This window comes from Mesocricetus auratus, unplaced genomic scaffold (genome assembly GCF_017639785.1).
Source record: "Mesocricetus auratus isolate SY011 unplaced genomic scaffold, BCM_Maur_2.0 Super-Scaffold_100007, whole genome shotgun sequence".
Lineage (NCBI taxonomy): Eukaryota > Metazoa > Chordata > Mammalia > Rodentia > Cricetidae > Mesocricetus > Mesocricetus auratus.
In genome coordinates, this window is record NW_024429191.1 from 90640928 (window position 1) to 90659540 (window position 18613).

At 49.2% G+C, this 18613-nt stretch overlaps 1 protein-coding gene across 5 annotated transcripts in view; it reads right to left on the reverse strand.

Moving 5' to 3' along the window:
• The window catches only part of Slc39a11 (solute carrier family 39 member 11), a 431298-nt gene that overhangs the window by 321254 nt on the left and 91431 nt on the right, over positions 1-18613 (reverse strand). For all 5 annotated transcript variants that reach the window (XM_040750017.1, XM_005069965.4, XM_040750015.1 and 2 more), the window contains exon 3: positions 18135-18173. In XM_040750017.1, coding sequence (XP_040605951.1) covers positions 18135-18173 — 39 coding nt within the window. The remainder of the gene's footprint in view (positions 1-18134; positions 18174-18613) is intronic.

Below are 18613 nucleotides of genomic sequence, written 5' to 3' on the forward strand. Positions count from 1 at the left end.
TGCTTGGCTCCTAGTTGGTAGAACTGTTTGGGAAGAATTAGGAGGTATGGCCTTGGAGGAGGTGTGCCATTGGGGGTGAGCTTTGAGGTTTCAAAAACCTCCCACCATTCCCAGTGTGCCTTCTACTCTGACTCCTACTGGTGGATCAAGTCATGAGTTCTCACCTGCTACCTCGACTTTGCTCTGATGTCAAGCCTCTAACCCTCTGAATCAATGAGCCCAATTAAATGGACTTTTTATAAGTTATCTGGGTCACAGTGTTTTGTCACAGCCATAGAAAAGTAACTAAGGCAGAAGTCAAAGTGTTTTCTGCCCTTGCCTCCCCAGAGAGACGTGAAGGACCCCAGTGATTCCTGGGGGATGAAGAGACGGAGGTATGGAATAACAGGGCAGGATCTCAAGAAGGGATTGACATAGTAAGGAAAGCCCCTTCTAGGAGCACCAAGTTTAACAAACAAAAATGCAGGAAACCAGTTGCTCCAACTGTTTGGGAAGGATTAGGAGGTATGTCACTGGGGGCAGGCTTTGAGGTTTCAAAAGATCCCGCCATTCCCAGTGTGCATTCTGACTTTCCTCCATGAAGCTGGAACCTCCCAGGGTTAGCACAAGAAGGATTACATGAGCTTGTCCATGTAAAATGCTCAACAAGAGAGGCCCAGCAATGTCAGGTACTCCCTGTTGCTCCATCTCTATCCCGACTGTTACTACAGCCAGTAACTAGAGGTTGAACCAAAGCCTTCTGATCTGTATCTACATGTGGAGTTCCTGGGGGCTTTAAGCCCTGTTTACCCATCCTGAAAACTATGGTGCCCTTGACTGAGAAAGGAAGCCTTGGGGCAGAGCAGGTGCGAAGCAGAACGAGGAGGAAGTAAGACAGGGCCAGTAGTCCTTGTGAGCTGAAGCTGCTGGACAGTCTGTCCACCGGCCAGCTAGCCTGGAGTCTAGAATCGGAGGTGGGGGGGGGGAGACACGGATGGCACTGCAGTCAGAAAGGGGGGACTGTAGGTCAAGCAGTGACTGGTGGCCTGAGCCGAGAAGTGGGGAGGGGACGAAGGTCTAGGAAGGAAGGTGACAGACTAGTGGAAGGTTTTGGGAGAACGGAAGCAGAAGAGAGAGTGTTAAATGGTTGATTTCAAACCCCTCTGATAAAAAGAGCAAGTTAAAATGCATGGCCAGCAAGACAGTTCCGTGGGTTGTCTACAGCCAAGCTTGATGATGATGAGAGAGAGACAGAGAGTGTGAGAGAGAGAGAGAGAGAGAGAGAGAGAGAGAGAGAGAGAGAGAGAAATAAAATGTAAACTCAAAAGTAAACTACAAACTGGGAGCTGGAGGGACGGCATGATAACCTGAGTTCAGGCCCCAGAACCCAAGTTTGAAAATGAAACAGGCATGGTGACACGCGCTTGCAATCCCAACACTGAGAAGGTGGGTCAGGAGGCTCCCCAGGGCTCATCGGCCAGTCAGTGTAACTGAATCTATGAGCTCTGGGTCCACAAAAACAAGAGGGTGGCACAAGAGGTCAATACCTGAGGCCTTACCCCCCACGCACACCTGTACACATGTGTGCGCGCGCACACACATACACACACACACCTGTACACATGTGTGCACACACACGCACGACAACAAGCTGGAAAAGGACCAAGTCAGCAACCAAAGACACCGCTACTAAGGGGTACCAAGGAGCACAGCAGGTGCCTAACCTCGCCTGTAGTCAAAGCAGCAGGAGGGTAAACTGAATTGCCTGACTTGGGGGAGACTGCAAATGCCACAGAGCTGAGGATACATGGCTTCTTGTCATCCTCAAGACTGGAGCCACGGTCCCCAGCTCCCCCAAGTAGGAGGGATGCAAGGGGCCAACGGCTGCTACTCGGCACACACTGGGCACCGGGAACGCTGGCCACGCTGAACGCTGGCCACGCTGAACGCTGGCACCACCCACATAGCTGGAGGCTGTCCTTCAATGTGAACCTCCAGCATTGCTAAAGGAGACCACAGCAACTGACAGGGAAGAAGGCAGTCCTCTGATGGAAGCGAGAGAACTCCAACAGTCAACATCTGAAAGAAGGCAAACCTGCGTTCCTGTCGGAATGTGTGGGATGAGCCCATAGAAAGGCATGGTGCTGAGAAAAAAAAAAGAGAAATTTAAAGGGACAACAACAGAGTGTGCAAACAACAACACAAAAGGAGCCTTTGCTCTTTTGTCCGAGTTCAAGTTGATGAACTTCCCCCACCAAGCAGAGCTCAACAGTTGTGGGTTGACACACAGGGTGAAGAGGAAGACGACAACTAACCAACGAGACAGAGGGTACAGGAGAGTGTAAGGGCCCCAGTTTCCAAACCCAGAAACTGTGAACTCATTTAGAAATGAAAGGAGAAAGTTTCTCAAGAAACGGACGGAAGTGGCCCCTTCGGGAGAGGAAGGCAGGCTGGTGGGATGCCATGAGGGAGAGACTGTGTTCTTTATAGACCTCTTTGTTGGCATTCTAGATGTACGCATCTAGTCTCTGAATTTAACGGGGTGGGAAGCAGACGTTCAAAAACATGACAGGAATTTAAATGTCTAACAAGTCACTCAATAAAAATGGCATGCTTATGCCGGGCATGGTGGCAATGCCTTTAATTCCAGCACCCAAGAGCAGAAGCAGGTGGATTTCTTCAAGTTCACTCAAGCCAGGTGACAAGAGTCCTTTCGGATACCAGAGCATCTGTCTGGCTTCAAGAAGGCTCCACCCTAGGCCGGCTGCACCTGTCCTGAGCTCACCCGGCTCCAGACAACCATTTGAGACATTTCCTGGCCTGGCTACATCCTGAGAAGTTTATCAAAATTAAATCACGGGAAGATGTTCAAGGAGCTTCAGAGATATAATGAGTTTGCGTTCAATTACTTTCTTCCTTCATTGGGAGAATCGCCGAGATGATTCCCTTAAAGCCTTGGTGGAGATGGTTTCTCAGAGCCTGCTCTGATATAGTATATCAATGCTCTGGCATGCATAAGAGTCTGGAGAAACAGGGCTGAGCCTGTAAGCAGCCAGTCACAAAAGAAACCTCTAAGCCAGGTGGTGGTGGCATACACCTTTAGTGCCAGCACCTGGGAGGCAGAGGCAGGCGGATCTCTGTGAATTTGGGGCCAACATGGTCTACTGAGAAAGTTCTAAGACAGCCTCCAAAGCTTCAGAGAAACCCTGTCTCAAAAACAAAATGAATGAGAGAGAGAGAGAGAGAGAGAGAGCACAAACAAGCTCTAGCTCCTGTGACACCTGAGCCCAACACACTTGCTTTAAAAATATTTTTTAATCCAGTCATGTTGTCTCACATCTCAATTCCAGCACCCAGAGGGCAGAGGCAGGAGAGTTGGAAGTTTGGCACCAGCCCAAGAACAGAGAGTGAGTCAGAAGTCAACCTGAACCACACAAGACTCTGCCTCAAAACATAAAAATGACAGCTGGGGATATCAGTTGGTAGAGTGCTCAGCTAGCATTCATGAAGCCTAAGTTCGAGCCTCAGAAGTGCATAAACCAGGTACTGTGGTGGTGCATGCCAATACTCAGAGGCTGAGCTGTAAGGACCAAGTTCAGGGACAGCCTTGACTAAGGATTGAGTACAATACTAGTCTAAATAACTAAAGTGAGACCTGTGTCACAGGAAAAAATAAACAGAGTAAGGGCTAGGGACAGGTCAGTGGCAGAACCCTGGCCTGGGGTGGATGTACAGGTCCTAGGTTCAAGAGCTGCTGATGAGTTATCCAATAAATGGACGACTTACAAGTTCACAGGGAGAGGGCTGTGCAGTACTGTCCTTTAAGGCATATACGTCGGGACCAGGAGAACCGCAGAGGCTCTTTCTTCCCATGCTGTCCTCAGCATCCCAAGAACGGAACACAGGAAAGAGCCCAGCATGGAGTCCAGTCCGGTCTTCACCTACCAGGTGCAAGTAATATATAAAACCTACAGCTGTGCGACCACTGCGAGAACTGGAAGCCACGGATGAGGAAGTGCTTTGAGAAATGTAAACCAACAAAGCATCCACTCCTGACAGTGCAGGGATTCAGGAGTCCCAGAGTGGAGACACTTGACCCCACAAAAATCTTCTCGCGTGATTACAAAGCGTTGGGCAAATTCGAGCTCAGGATAAAAGCGCCTGCCTCAATCACGACAGCGTCCCTCCCTCATCTTCAGCCCAGCGCTAATCTGTTTTCCCCTTATTTATGCAACTTAACAGACACCTTGTCCACCCTCCCAGAGAGCTAACTCACTTAGCTCCGGGCCATCCTCGGTGATTTCTTCACATGGGGGGGGAGAGGTGCAGACACAGAGAGAGGTTTCCAAAGAAATGCCAGAGCAGGAGGGAAAATCAAGAAGAAAGGGCATAGGTGTGCGGATGGGGTGCAGCGGGTGATGTACAAGTCTCCCTTGGGTGGGGCAGGGGGGGCGGGGAGGGACGGGAGTGTCTAGCCTGGTGCTGCTGAAGAGACTGAGCAAGGCCCTGGACCTTGAAATTAAAAAGCCAGGGAACCCAACAGTGAAGAGCAGCTTGCAGCTATTAGCACACTAGTGTCACTTCCCTAGTTATGTTGTGCTCTTTTCTCTGCAGGGCACAGAAACAGTCAACAGCCCAGGTTGGATATAAACTCACCACGGGCACAAGCTAGGAGGGGAACAGTTCTGTCTCCTGGAACCTCAAAGTGCCTGGAATTTAAAAGTTTTGACACTTAAAGGCAAGGATCATAAACAGCTTAGCTACAAACCAGAGGCTTGATCCTTCTCACCAAGTTCTGAGGGTAGCCTGAGCAACCAGGGCTTGTCACTGGCTACTACCGCCACACCCACCACAATGGCCACACTGGCTGGTACAGCCACACCATCTATGAGAGACATGGACAGTGAGATAGAGCCTCCCTGACAAAGGCAGATGATGGCTGAGTCCTGATTCAGAAAGAGAACTTCTTGACTATGGGGGAAAATTAATAAAAGTTGAGCGTGGTGGTGCATGCCTATAAGCCCAGCACCTGGGAAGCCAAGATGGGAAGGCTGCTGTGGGTTCAAAGCCAGCCTGGACTACATCTTGAGCCCCTGTTCCCTTCCTCGAAAAGAAAACTCTCAAGGCAGACACAGGGGTATTCGCCTGCAATGCCGGCACTGGAGAGGCTGAGGCCAGAGGACCACTACTGGATCAAGGCCAGTGCACACTATCAAAACCCATGTAACAACGTCCACACCTAAGGCTCAGGGAACACTGTGGAAGACAGAACCGGAAGACTGCAGGAGCCAGAGGGTCAGAGAGTGCGCTGTGAGATCGTGTCACGTCGTGTCTCGTAGGAATGCCAAAGCTACACTCATGAAGTCTCACCGACATGTCGGCCCAAACATGAGAGGAACAGGAATAACAGCAGACATGCTAACGTGCATGGGGGATAGCCCACAGGCCACAACCTTACACAATGAACTGCAAGCTTCTAGACAGGGGACGCTGACAGCTGGGGAAATGGTCTTCCCTAGGGAGGGGCTCACCACTTGGCTACCCAATACCAAATGTCAGCCTGGAAACATTATACAGACTAAACAGGTTATATTTATATTATGTGTGTATGCATATATGTGTGTGTATATACATGTATTGTGCATATACATTTATACATGTGTGTACACACACATATATATACATATATATGCATGCAACAACAATGAAAAAAGAGGCCATGAATTTGAAAGAGAACAAGGAGGGCACATGGGAAGGTTTAGAGGGCAGAAAGGGAAGGGGAAACAAAAGAAATAACTTCTAAAAGAATCGGTGTAGACAGACAGATTGGCTGACGGACTGATGGACTGAAAGATTAAAACATAATGTAGGCTAACAAGATTAATGTTAACTAATGTTAATTAATGTTAGTACACAGAATTTTTGCAAAAATAGTGTCTCTCCCTACTTCTTCCAATTCCACAGGCAAGATGGCCCTGTCTTCTGGGGACCATGCACCCTGCTCACCCACAGGTTCTGGGAAGAGTACATGGCTGCTGGCCATAGGATGCTGCCTTACCCAGAATTCCTTGCTTCTGAGACAACACAGCCCCGAGACCAAGAATGCAACCCAAGCACTTGCCCTTTAATAGGTACGAACACCCACAACTGACCTTGGCCCTTGAGACTCGGTTCCTTTGCAGCCCACAGACAGAGGTGGCCGGGCCCGGGTCTCAAGATTTCTTCCTGCCTAGATGTGCACAGTAGAAGACCGAAGGGAGGCTGAGGAAGCAACTCTCATTCTCACAGGGTGAGAGAGTGAGGCAGGGGCCAAGTATGGGGTCCAGCAAAAGGAGGAATGTCTGCCGTGCTTTCATGTCTCCTGATGTGAGAAAATACCCTGACAAAAAGCAACCTGGGAAGGATGGGGTTAATTTTGCTTCAGAAGTCTAAGTTACAGTTCATCATTTTGGGGAAGTCAAGGCAGGACCTTCAAAGACCTAGTCACAGGCAGGAGAAAAGGTTTACAACCATCTGGAACGCCAACTTCAGGGGATCCAGTGACCTCTTCTGACTTCCAAGGGCGCCCATATGCAGCACAGACTTACATGCAGGTAAAACACTCATATACATGACATAAATGAAATAAGCTACTCTAATTTTTTTTTTTTTAAAGCTAGCAGCGTCGCATCCACGGTCAAAAGCAGTGAGAAGGGAATGAGCACACACACTCCTGCTTGATTGCTGCTCACTTGAGCTCAGCTCCATTTATCCACTCCTACACAGTTCAGGGCCCCCTGCCTAGGAAATGGTACCGCCCACAGTGGGCTCGATCGCAGACACGCCCCACCCCCGGGCCAACCTAATAAGGCAATCCTTCAGCGATACTGCCTTCCTGGGTGATTCTAGGCTGTCTCACATTAATTAAAGGTAGCCATCAAAGTCCCCATGTTTCACAGGCTCCTTCCCTCTAACAACCTGAGTCAATTTTACAAACCCTTACGTAAGAGGGCCTTATGACTTGCTGCAGCCAAGAAAAGGAGAATGAAGTGGCTCCGTGTTCCGCAGTCCGGGTCAACAAAGGCCTTGCAGTTTCGTGCCCGGCTCGTGGTACTTTCTCACACCTTGGTAAGGAGCCCTGGGTGGTACTCCTGAGCCAAGACTGGGCATGCAGCGATGAGAGTGGGCAACTGCACCAGAGCCACAGACCTGCAAGTGATACATCATCCACTCACGGTCTGCAGGAGCTATTGATGGCCAAGGCCTCAGAGTGAGGCAAGGCCAGCAAAAGAGCCACCCACCTGAGACCAGCCACCCCAGACGTCATAACAAACAGTAGGTTGCCCTTGATTTAAACCACTGTATAGGCACACGCCTTTAATCCCAGCACTCAGGAGGCAGAGGCAGGCGGATCTCTGTGAGTTCGAGACCAGCCTGGTCTACAGAGTCAGTTCCAGGGCAGCCTCCAGAGCCACAGAGACACCCTGTCTCGAAAAACCAAAATAAATAATAAATAAACAAATAAACAAACAAACCATTGTATATTAAGGCGGTTTCAGACTACATTCTCGGAACAAGGGGATCTCAGCTGTGTGTTTCAGCATGTGAGGCATAGCTGCAGATCACAGGTGCATCCTCTGTGAGCTGTCGTGTGTGGGTTGCAGTGTGTGTCAGCCAACATCTTCGCATCTACTTCAGGCACCACCATTCCTCTTTCTTCACTGGGACCACCTGTCCCCTCATTCCCTCAGGATTGGTCTTTGTATTTATTCTAGCCAGGGCAGGAGAGAAGCCAGGAGAAAGCAGCCTGGGTCAGGCCAGGTCTACCACACTGGAGAGACCAGAATTTCTATTGTCTTTTAAATGCCAGCTAATAGCTGCTGCAAGGCCTAGCCTCTGTGGAGAATTGCTCCTACTCTAAATATCAATAGCTTTGGGCCAGGGCGAATCTATACTCACCCTGAAAGCTAGTGAGAAAGGCTTGAGTATCTTGCAGCAAAGGAGTAATTTTAGGATTAAAGGAAATGATTGTTATCAGTCTTTTATGCAGGATAATTGATGTTTTCTGCCATTGCCCCCACCTTTGGATGGTTACTTAAGATGATGAATCAATAAACTGAGGCCTTCAGAATTAACTGATTGCCCTGCTGTGATGATCAGATGTCTCTATCTGGTCTTTAACACTGTTGGATAGCTAGCTTTCCCGTGTCCACACTCCCCAACTCAGGATCAGACCCAGGGTTGTTGGGCTGGGTCTGATTGCAGCCCCGAAGATATCAGTCAGTGATAATTCCCCATCCAAGGGATCCGTCTAGGGGATCAGAGTTCATCCAAAGCCAAGTCAATTACACCCAACCATGAGAGTCAACGAAAAGGTCACAGAAGAAAGACACTTACTTCTCTGGATTAATCAATGATGGAGCCTCATAGGAAAAAGCCAACCAGGTATCCGGATGCCCCCTCTGACCCACAGGCTTCAGTGTCTGAGGCCAGATCTATTCCTGGAGAGTTGTAACGAGTGAAGAGCTTGGGCTCAGTCGATTAAGTGCTTACTTTGCAAACATGAGGAAATAAAAATGCTGGGCATGATAGTGTGCATTTGTAATCTTGGCACCTACGAAGCAGGGACTGGCAGATTCATGGGGCTTACTGGCCAGCCTGGTCTACGACTGGGAGAGTCTAACAGGGACGCCACTTAAAGAATGACAGCTAACACTGCTCTCAGCGTCAGGCCACACACATGCATGTACATGTACATCCTCACATATGCACATACACACACAAAAGAGAGCTGTAATGCATGAACCACACCCTTATACCAGCCTGCATTAGGCTTTATATCATATTATCTCTGCAGCTGGCTGATGCAGAGACCAAAGGATTTGTCTTATCATGCACCCTGGGTAGCACTCAAAATTCTTATCAAGTTCCTACATTATAATCAATCATTTAGAAAGAAAGTCATTAAGGAAAGAATAGCATGACTTGTAAAGAAATCAACATATAAAATATGCTGCATAGTTTTATGTCAATTTGACACAAGCTAGAGTTACTTGAGAAAAGGGAACTTCTGTTAAACCCCCCCCCTTCCCAGACTGGCCTGGGGGAAAGCCTGTTGGACATTTTCTTGATTGATGATTGACGTGGAGGGACCCAGATCACTGTGGAGGTGCCACCCCTGTGCAGGTAGTCCAGGATGGTGTAAGAAAGCAGGCTGAGCAAACCAGTATGCAACACTCCCCCATGACCTCTGTCTACATCAGGCCCCTGCCCTGCTTAAGTTCCTGTCCTGACTTCACTCAGTGATGGACTGTTACCTAGAAGTATAAGGTGAAATAAACCGTTTCCTCCCCAAGTTTCTTTGAGTCATAACATTTCATCACAGCAACAGAAACCTAACTAGGAAATGAAATACACACAGAGAAGGTTAAACCAGCAAGAGCGCTGGGACTCAACGCTCTCCCCACACAGGGCCGTGACTGAGCGTGCTCACACCCCCCCCCCACTTTGCCAACTTGCAGTAACAGAATCCCAGTGTTTAGTTAGATGTGTGACTGTTTTACTAAAGGATCATGTCTCCTGTCTTTGCAGTTAGATTTGATCACATGAGCAAGTCCCGGGCAGGGAAATACAGAGATTTGTTATTTGGGGCTTGCAGGGAATGACCCCTTCCCGGTCCCACTGCCGTTTTCACTGCCTGGAAAACAAATGTGATGACCAGAGCTCTGGCAGCCTCTTTGGAGCAGAAAGGGAACCTTGGAGGGACAAAGCAGTGAAGAACTGGACCCTGACTCCGGATCCCGTGGACCTACTTCCCCAGCCACGGTCTCTACAACGCTGCAGGAGAGGGAGCTTTCTTCTTCAGGTCACTGTTTGTCAAGCCTTGGTCCTGGGTCAAATCTAATCTTAACAGACAGGAATCACCAACAGCAGAGCAGCGGGGAAGACATCGCCATCAGCACCGCAAGCTGTAGGTGTCTGGTTGCCATGGAGACCACCCCAACACATACAGATTCCAGAGTAAAATCTCACTCATATAAGAAAGGCAGGAAAAGAGGCCCCTGTAAGGCTAAAAGAGCCCTCTCCCCATCCTGGCAGGTTCCCTCTCCACCCATGAGTCCGATGGTGATGCCAGCCCTGGGAAAGGTGACACCACCATCTTTTTGGCCACCCTCACCTTCAGACACCTGCCAATCAACCCCTGACCCTGACAGCAGGACCACACTTAGATCTCTCTCCTGTCTCTGCCTCTGGGCTTTCCAGTTCTAGCTTTATCTTTCTGTGACCTCCCCCTCACCTCTGCACTTACCCTAAATGCTCCCCCAAAACACAGCTCTGCTCTTCTCTGTCACACCTGCTGTGCGGCCTGCATCCGAGAATGTAGCGAGGTGGTCGGGATAGATGACACAGAGACCGGTCGGTTGCTTTAAGAAAAACTTTATGCTTCCCAAGTCAGCTTAGGAGGAGATTCCAAGTCCGCTTAGGAGAGAGAAGTCTCTCAGGAGAAGTCTCTCCAAGAAAAAAAGAGCTTCCCTTTTTAAGGACTTCTGTCATCCATCTACATACAATTCTTTCCAGACTTCTCACCCTCCTGGCTGGTGGTTTAATCTCCGGCCCCAGAATCGGGGAGACACAGCAGGGGAACAGGAAGAGGCATCTAGCCATAGGGGGTGTGAAAGTCATGGTATCTCAGTGAGCAGCCCTTATCTGAGCCCTATCAAGAGCTTTATAGCACTGAATTGTTTTCAGTAAACATTACACAGCTGCCTGTTCCCAGGCCGAAGGGGAAGTGGGTTTCTGCTCAAGGTCTGGTGTCCCCACACTTCTCCCCATCCCCAAGCCCCCAGGGATCCCCCCATCTAGCTAAAGAAAGAACCAGCACTTTTCCACAACACCTCAAGTGTTCTGTATCTGCGCCCCAGCCAGCTATTCCAGAGTCATGTCTCTACCAAAACCACCAGCACCCCTGTATAGTCCTCCTCCTCCTCCTCTTCCTCCTCTTCCTCCTCCTCCTCTTCCTCCTCCTCCACTTTCTCCTCCCTCCCTCCTTGTCTCTCTGTCTTGTCTGTCTCTCTCTCTCATCTATTTTTGGGGTTTTTTTGTTTTGTTGTTTTAATAAGGCTTATTGTGTTGTGTATGTATATGTGTCTACATATGTACATGTGAGTGTGGTACCAATGAAAGACAGGGAGGGCACCAGATCCCCTGGAGCTGGAGTTACAGTGGTTGTGAGTCACCAGTGGGTACTGGGAACTGAACTCCGATTTGCTGAAAGAGCAGCAGGTGCTCTTGACCGTTGGACCATCTCTTTGGGCCGTCCCAGTCCCTCTGTCTCTCACTAGGATCTGAAGCTCAGCTCCCCAGCAAGTAACCCCATACCCAGCTTTTTACATGAGGGCGGGATCGAACTTCCTGCACGGCGAGCTCTTTTCCAAATGAGTCATCTTTCCTTGCTTCCACCCCTGTTTAAGCCACCTCCACCCCCCCCACCCCACCCCCACCCCCCCCCCAGTCCCTCCACCCCTGGATGAGCCTCCTCCCCAGTCCTTCCTCCCCTGCACCATCTCCACCTGTCAAAACCTATCTTCCCCTCTGACCTTTACCCATGAAGCTGTCTCTAGTTCCCCAACTAGAAGGAACCTCCTGTCCCTGGGTCCCCAGAACCTTTTGCTCATCATTGCATTAACTACCACATACTAATCTGTCTCATGTTTCACTACGGGTGAAAGCGATTTCTGTCCCAAGAGCCCCTAGGGCCCTTGCAGGACTAGCTGTCACATCACTTCTTTGCTTACTCTCCCACAATGCCCTGCACACAGTAGATACTCACTAATAAGGGGCAGACTGGTCTGAAGACAACTTTGCCTCAGGCTGCCTCCATGTTCCACAGGACAAACACCAGTGGCTATTTTGCAACACATATATTTGACAGCCTGGTAAATGACACCAGCCCCTTACAAGGCATAGATTACTGGCTGGTCTCCCTCCTGTGTGCTAGGCGATGCTAAAAAGTGATTGTGTATGGTTCAGAGGCCGTCTTTCCACAAAGCACTTGTCTTAAGAACAGGTAGATATTTGCCCCTGACCTGTAGATTCTAAAGGACAAATGTGAGCCAGTACTCACTCTGATCCTGGGTAGTCGGTTAAGAACATCTTTCAAGAGAACTGACGTTTAACATAATGCTTTTCAACAGAATCGGTGCAAAAATACCTAAGGAAAATGATGCCAGCAACCCTTGCTTATTCAAATGCAGCAGAAGACATGAGATCAGATAAGTTTGTAACAAGCCAGCTAAACATTCAATTAGGTTTTTAAAATATGAAATGTTGGTTCAAGAAAGTCTTGGGGAACAATCTATGCTCCCACCGTCTGTCTGGATTCAGTGAAGCATCGCCCTGTCTGCTGCCAGGGATGACTCCCACAGAGTCCCTCCATCCTATGATGTTCACACACGGTTAGAGAATCCAGCAAGCACTCAGGCATCGAGTGGGAATTTCAACCCAAGTTCCAGTGTCCCAAGCCCCTGCCTACTGCCTTTCTTTTTGCAAGAGCCAAACAGCAGAGAGAACCCTGTGTTCTCAAACGCCATCGCCTGATTGACTGGAAATGGACCAGGAGTATGACAACTGCCCGCTCTGCCAGGCTAGATGGATGCATACCACAGGCCTTCAGCAGACAGGGCTGCAGTCGAGAAAGCGTCTTCCTCCACACAGTTCGGGGCCCCTGCCTTCCCTTCCTGGAAACCCTTAGCATGATCCTAACCCTACGTATTAGTATTGACTCAGTTCAGTTCTTAGCCTCATAGCCCCTGGTGATTCGGAAGGGAGCTTGATTTCTCCAAACAGCAGCTCATCCTTCATTAGAATGTGACCTCCAGGAGACTGAAAGTCCCCGACACTGGGCGCACACACGTGCTGGTTGACACTCCTCAGCTGTCTCCCGAAGCACAAGAGGCTGATGCAGTTAGTACAAGGTGTGCCCACTGCAAACAGGGCAAGCATAAAAGCTCTCCAGGTGAGGGCAAGCAAGATGGCCGAGTGGGTAAAGGTGCTTGCCACCAACCCTGAGGAGTTGAGTCTGACCCTTGGGACCCACCTGGTAGGAGGAGAGACTTGACTACTGCAAGTTGCCCTCTGCCCTCGACTCGTACCCCGCCCACCATGCACAGACAGACTAAACAAACAAACAAATGTGATTTTTAAATGTAATACAAGTTTTCTAGGGTGGGGATCCCTGCTTCATAGTGAGGGTGGCATTGCCAAAGCCGGAGGGCTACTTAACTCAACTGTTAAAAGATGCCAGGGCAGGGAGCCTCAGTCCTCTAGGCCAGGGCTACTCAAGGCAGCTGTAAAACTAAGCTGGGTTTGTACTGAGACAGGTAGCTTGCTTTCAAAATCTCCCTCCTACTAGTTAAAGCTTCTCATAATCTCCCTCCTACTAGTTAAAGCTTCTCATGGCTATGGCAAAAATACTTGACAAAAACAACTTAAGGAAGTTTTAATCTGGCTTGTGGCCTGAGGGGATGCGGTCTATCATGACAAGGGACATCTTGACAACAAGAACAAGAGGCAGCTAGTCACACTGCTTCCACAGCGAGGAACAGAGACAGAAACGAACGCTGGTGTTCGGCTCACTTTCTCCTCTGTTCAGTCCAGGACCCTGGTCTATGAAACGGTACCACCAACATGCAGGGCACCTCTTCCCAGCTGAGCTAACTTACTGAGGTAACTCCCTCATAGACACAGCCAGAGGTCTGTTTCCATTCCAGTCTAAATTCCATCAAGTTCACAATCAACATTTGCTGTCACAATACCTTTGCCCTGACCGTCTCTGGAGACACCGTCCTTTCTGAAGAGTTATTACTATATTTTAATCATGTGTGTGCCTGTATCTCATATGGGCACATGAGTGTGGGTGCCCACGGAGCCCAGAAGAGTCAGATCCCCTGGAGCTGGAGTTACAGTCAGTTTTAAGCCACCCAGTGTTGGTGCTGGGAACCAAACTTGGGTCCTCTGCAGGAGCAGGACACATTCTTTTTTTTTTTTTTTTTTTTGTCTTGTTTGTTTTTCAAGACAGGGTTTCTACATAGCTTTGGAGCCTATCCTGGAACTAGCTCTTGTAGACCAGGCTAGTCTTGAACTCACAAAGATCTGCCTGCCTCTGCCTCCTGAGTGCTGGGGTTAAAGGTGTGTGCCACCACTGCCCAGGTTCAGGGCACATTCTTAACCAGTGGCCCAGCTCTCTAGCTCTACACAGTCTTAAATGACACGAAGAATGGCATCAGAGTCCATCTAAGATACCACACTACACTGCAAAGCCATTCTCTGAGGGGTCTGTACAGGACCCCAAGTCTCTTGTGCAGAATCTACACAAAGCCAGGCATCTCCCGGGAAACCATCTACTTGGGAACACCAGACATTCCAGGAAGCACTCTGGAACCGGAACCTGGGCCCAGCAGAACAGAGCTGTAGTCTTTCCCTTTCTGGCTGCTCACACAGTCACCAGACCTAAATTCCCAGCCCCCAGCGCCACCTCAGAATCCAGCGAACTTTTCTTAAAGTCCAAAGAACAGATAGCTGTGGCTTTGAGAGCCAGTGAGTCAGCCACAGCCTGGTGTTGTTGCTATGATGCAAAAGCAGCTACAGGCACTGTGACATGTGGGTGTGGCTTGTTCTGGTACATTGCCTGTATTCACAAGAACAGGTAGCAGATGGGTCTAGCCCACCAGACTGGTTGGCACACCCCTCCAGTGGATTACAGCTTCTTGACAGACAGAAGTGTTTTCTTGTCCCTCAGCTGCCCTTCCCTTGCCGCAGTGAGCAGAGTAGAACAGGCTTTCCAGCAGATGCTGGATGAATAGGTAGGGAAGTAAATGGATGAACAGACAGGAGCAATGGGACCCAGTCATGCTAAAAGGGCATCTTGTGAGCCAGTCACATTAAAGGAGCAACTACTAGGCATCTACCAGTTCTTATAAACTGCAAAAGTGGGGCGACTCGAACACACACAGGACCATATAACCTGAACCTCTAGGCGGTTTGTTTCGTTTGGGGGAGATGGTGGGGATTGAACCCAGGCCCTTGCACATGCTAGGTAAGTGCTCTTCAACTGAGCCACACCCCATCTCAGGACCTTTTTAGCTTTCTCTAATCTTCACTCACCTTCTCCTTACAGGGACAATGGGAGTCATCCTCATCAAGGAGGATCACATGCCCAAGAAGAACATTCCAGCGAATTTACACAGCGGGCCCAGGCCTGCAGGATGAGAGGGGAGGTGACAGGAATACAAGCTGGTGGTAGGCTACCCACTCACACTAAGTAGGCACCAGTACAAGCAAAGTAGGGGAGTAGGTAAAGGCAGGAAAAGGGTGATGACTATTCAGAAGACTCCAGAGGAAGGTTTCATGAGCACTCAATTAGGGAACACTCCACCCTGGGCACTCAGCAGGGCAAGAAAAGGCCAAGAGCTCCTTCCCCAAGACAAACACTGTTGCATCCCAGCACTGTGGAGGAGGGGTAATATAAATCATCTTCCCCACCCCCGTGCTGGTGACAGTCACAAAGGAAGTCTGAGCATGAAATCATAAAGAAAAATACAACAATAATAGCGATAATCTATCTTCCTTCTGAGTGGCCTCAGCACCCCTCACCTTGTCACAGATTCTCCTCGTGGCGTGGGAGTGCTGAACAGGCCACCTTCCATCGCACTTGAACATGTAGAACAGGGCTGGGGGGAAGCAGGGGACAGAGACGCCACCGCAGTACCTTCCGCCCTTCAGAAACCACTGGTGTTTGGGAGCCATGAGAGTCAGGCCGAGTCCATAAACAGAAAAGTGAGAGACTGGCACTATGCCAATCCTAAGGGTCCTAATCCTTTACTTAACAACAGTGCCATGGACCCCGAGATGAGTCTGGGAACAGTGCTGGAGAAGGGTCCAGCCCCTCAGAGCATCTTCACACATAACAAACACAGCCGCTTGTCACATGGGGTCCCTCATCAGGAGGCTCAGAGTTCTACCATGGTTTGGGAGTGACCATCAAGGGTCCATAAGTTTAAGGCTGAGTCCCTAGGGTGGCACTGCTGGTTGGTAACAGCCTTTGAGAAATGGGCTTTTATGAGAGGTCCATAGGCTACTGGGGACATTCACCCCAAAGTGGATTATGTGACCCTAAATCTCAACTTCTGCCAGGAGGTTTTGCTGCTGGGAGACAGGAGAATAAGGCAGGGGACATCTGTCTAGGGAGGACGGGAAAGGCTAGCTGGCTTCCAGAGCATTCTCGGGCACAGAAGTTTCACGGAGCGGAATATATGCAAGCTGGCGGCCTAGAAATGGATTCGGCTACTGCTCTCTGTGTACCTACGTACAGCTTGGGAATCTCTGCGTTCTCTAAGGACAGACCCTGTAGTATTTGTTTATATTCTAACAAATAAAGTTTGCCTGAAGATCAGAGGGTGGTGCTAGGCACTAGTTAACCATAGAGGTCTGGAGGTCTGTACAGACAGACAGGAAGTGATACATCTGGGCGGAGAGAGGAAATAATAAGGCAGGAGGAGACAGGGGGCTCAGTCTCTTTTCTGCTGGGAAGTTATCGAGGAATAGTGTGGCTGTGGTTTTACTCCTTCGTCTCTCTGATCTTTCAGCATTTTCCCCTGACTCTGGGCTTTTATTATCAAGACCGATTAGAATTTGTGCTAAAGATCCTGGTCTGACAGTCAGTGACTTAGGTGACTTCAGTGAGGTCCCACCCCAAGACAAGTTTTCCCCAATCACAGGGCTGTAGAGACTGCGGATAAGAACCAAGCTCTGATGGACTAAGACAGAAGGCACACAGTTCATGCCTTCTGATACTGTCATGGGGTTGGGAGCACGCACCACCACCATGAAGGACTCATGCTTGAAGAGTAAAATCTGGGCCTGCAAAATTGCTCGGTGGGGAAGGAGCTTTCCCCAAGCCTAGCAACAGGAACCGGGTCACATACAATGGAAGGAGAAAACCAACTGCAAATGGACCTCCGACCTCCACATGTGTGTGCCGTGGCATGGGCATGCTCACACACAAGCACAGTAAGCTAATGAATTCACATCATTTCATAGGAAAGTAGATGTGAATTAAGCCTCCAGGTGGATTAGCACTCATCTTGAGATCAACAACAGAACAAGTTGTAAACACTCCAGGGAAGGAATCCGCCAAACCCAGGATGTGGAACATTCTAGAAACAAAGACCTAGTTTCTCCAACATATTACCAGCGTAGGAGGTGGGGTAGGGGGAGACTTGGAAAAGACGGCCGACAGATTGTCTATGGATCCCAGCTCTTGTAGAGTAATCTTACAGGACCTCTTGGAGAAGACGGAGGAGATGTGAGTACAGACTGAGCCCTCAGTTACGGTGAGGAATTACTGTTTGCATTCCGGGAGATGTGACGGTGGCATACTGATTACGGTTTCACGGGAAGTCACTTAGTTTGAAATACATATTGGATTTACAGGTGAAATTACATAGATATGGGATTTGCTTTTATAAAACACTCTTGAGTTCCCGAGAAGGCTGAAGGGAGACAGATGAAATGAGATTTGCCAAATGTCAATCACGACTGCAGGTGGGTGATGTGTACCGAGGATATAGATTATCGTTTTTTTTTTTTTCCTTGTGTGCTTGAAAGTACCTAAAGTAAAAAAAGAAAAAGAAGATCCTGGGGGGCTGGAGAGATGGTGAAGCAGGCAAGAGCACACACTGTTCTTACAAATGACAAGTCTGATTCCCAGCGCCTGCAAGAGGAGGTCTCACAGCCCACCGTAACTCCAGCTCCAGTGAGACCTGATACTGCTGACCCGTGGGGGCCCGTGCACATACAACTACCACCACCCTGCACACATTACATAATTAAACATAAAGATAAATCCTTCAAGAAGAAAAAGGAGATGTTTAATTCATGCTATTTATCTGGCTAGGTCCTCCCCTGATGTTACCTTATGTTCTAAGGCTTGAACCACTCCCTTCTCCAACTCATAAGAGTTAAGAGCACCAGATAAGCTGGGAAATGAACACAGTTGGTGATGGGAGGAGGTGTTAGCTCTTATAGAAAGTGAACCTGGGTTATGTGAGGGGCTGACACCAGCCCCCAGAGAAGGAAGGGTTAGGATCAACGCACTTCACCCACTAGATGTGACTCACCCCTGCAGCAAAGCCCAGACTTCCGTCTAAGATCCGCCTCTGAAAATGAAAAAGTGAGATGTTTCAGTTTCCAAGGACAAGATGATGTGGCCTCAGCAGGGAGAAAGCCACACAACCCAGAAGAACCACTGACCTACCTACTCCTAAGCTGGCAGTGACCTCCCATTGAATCCATCCATTCCAGAGTCAATTAGAAGTATCCTTGGCAGGGGGGAGGGGTCTGCACATTCTCTCTCACCTAGCACCCCTATGCCTTTAGTAAGTAACGATCTAAAATGTGGAAATGACCAAGGGCTGATGAGGAACAAAGGAGCAACCAAAGTGGTCACACAGGTGGGGGCACAAGCTGGCACAACCACGTCACACAGAAAACAAAAGGCAGTCGACTACAGCGCACACGCCACTACTGAGAAACGACAGAAATGCATGCTGGGATCACCAAACCCATGGACAAGATGCACTGTACGTAAGACCCCCAA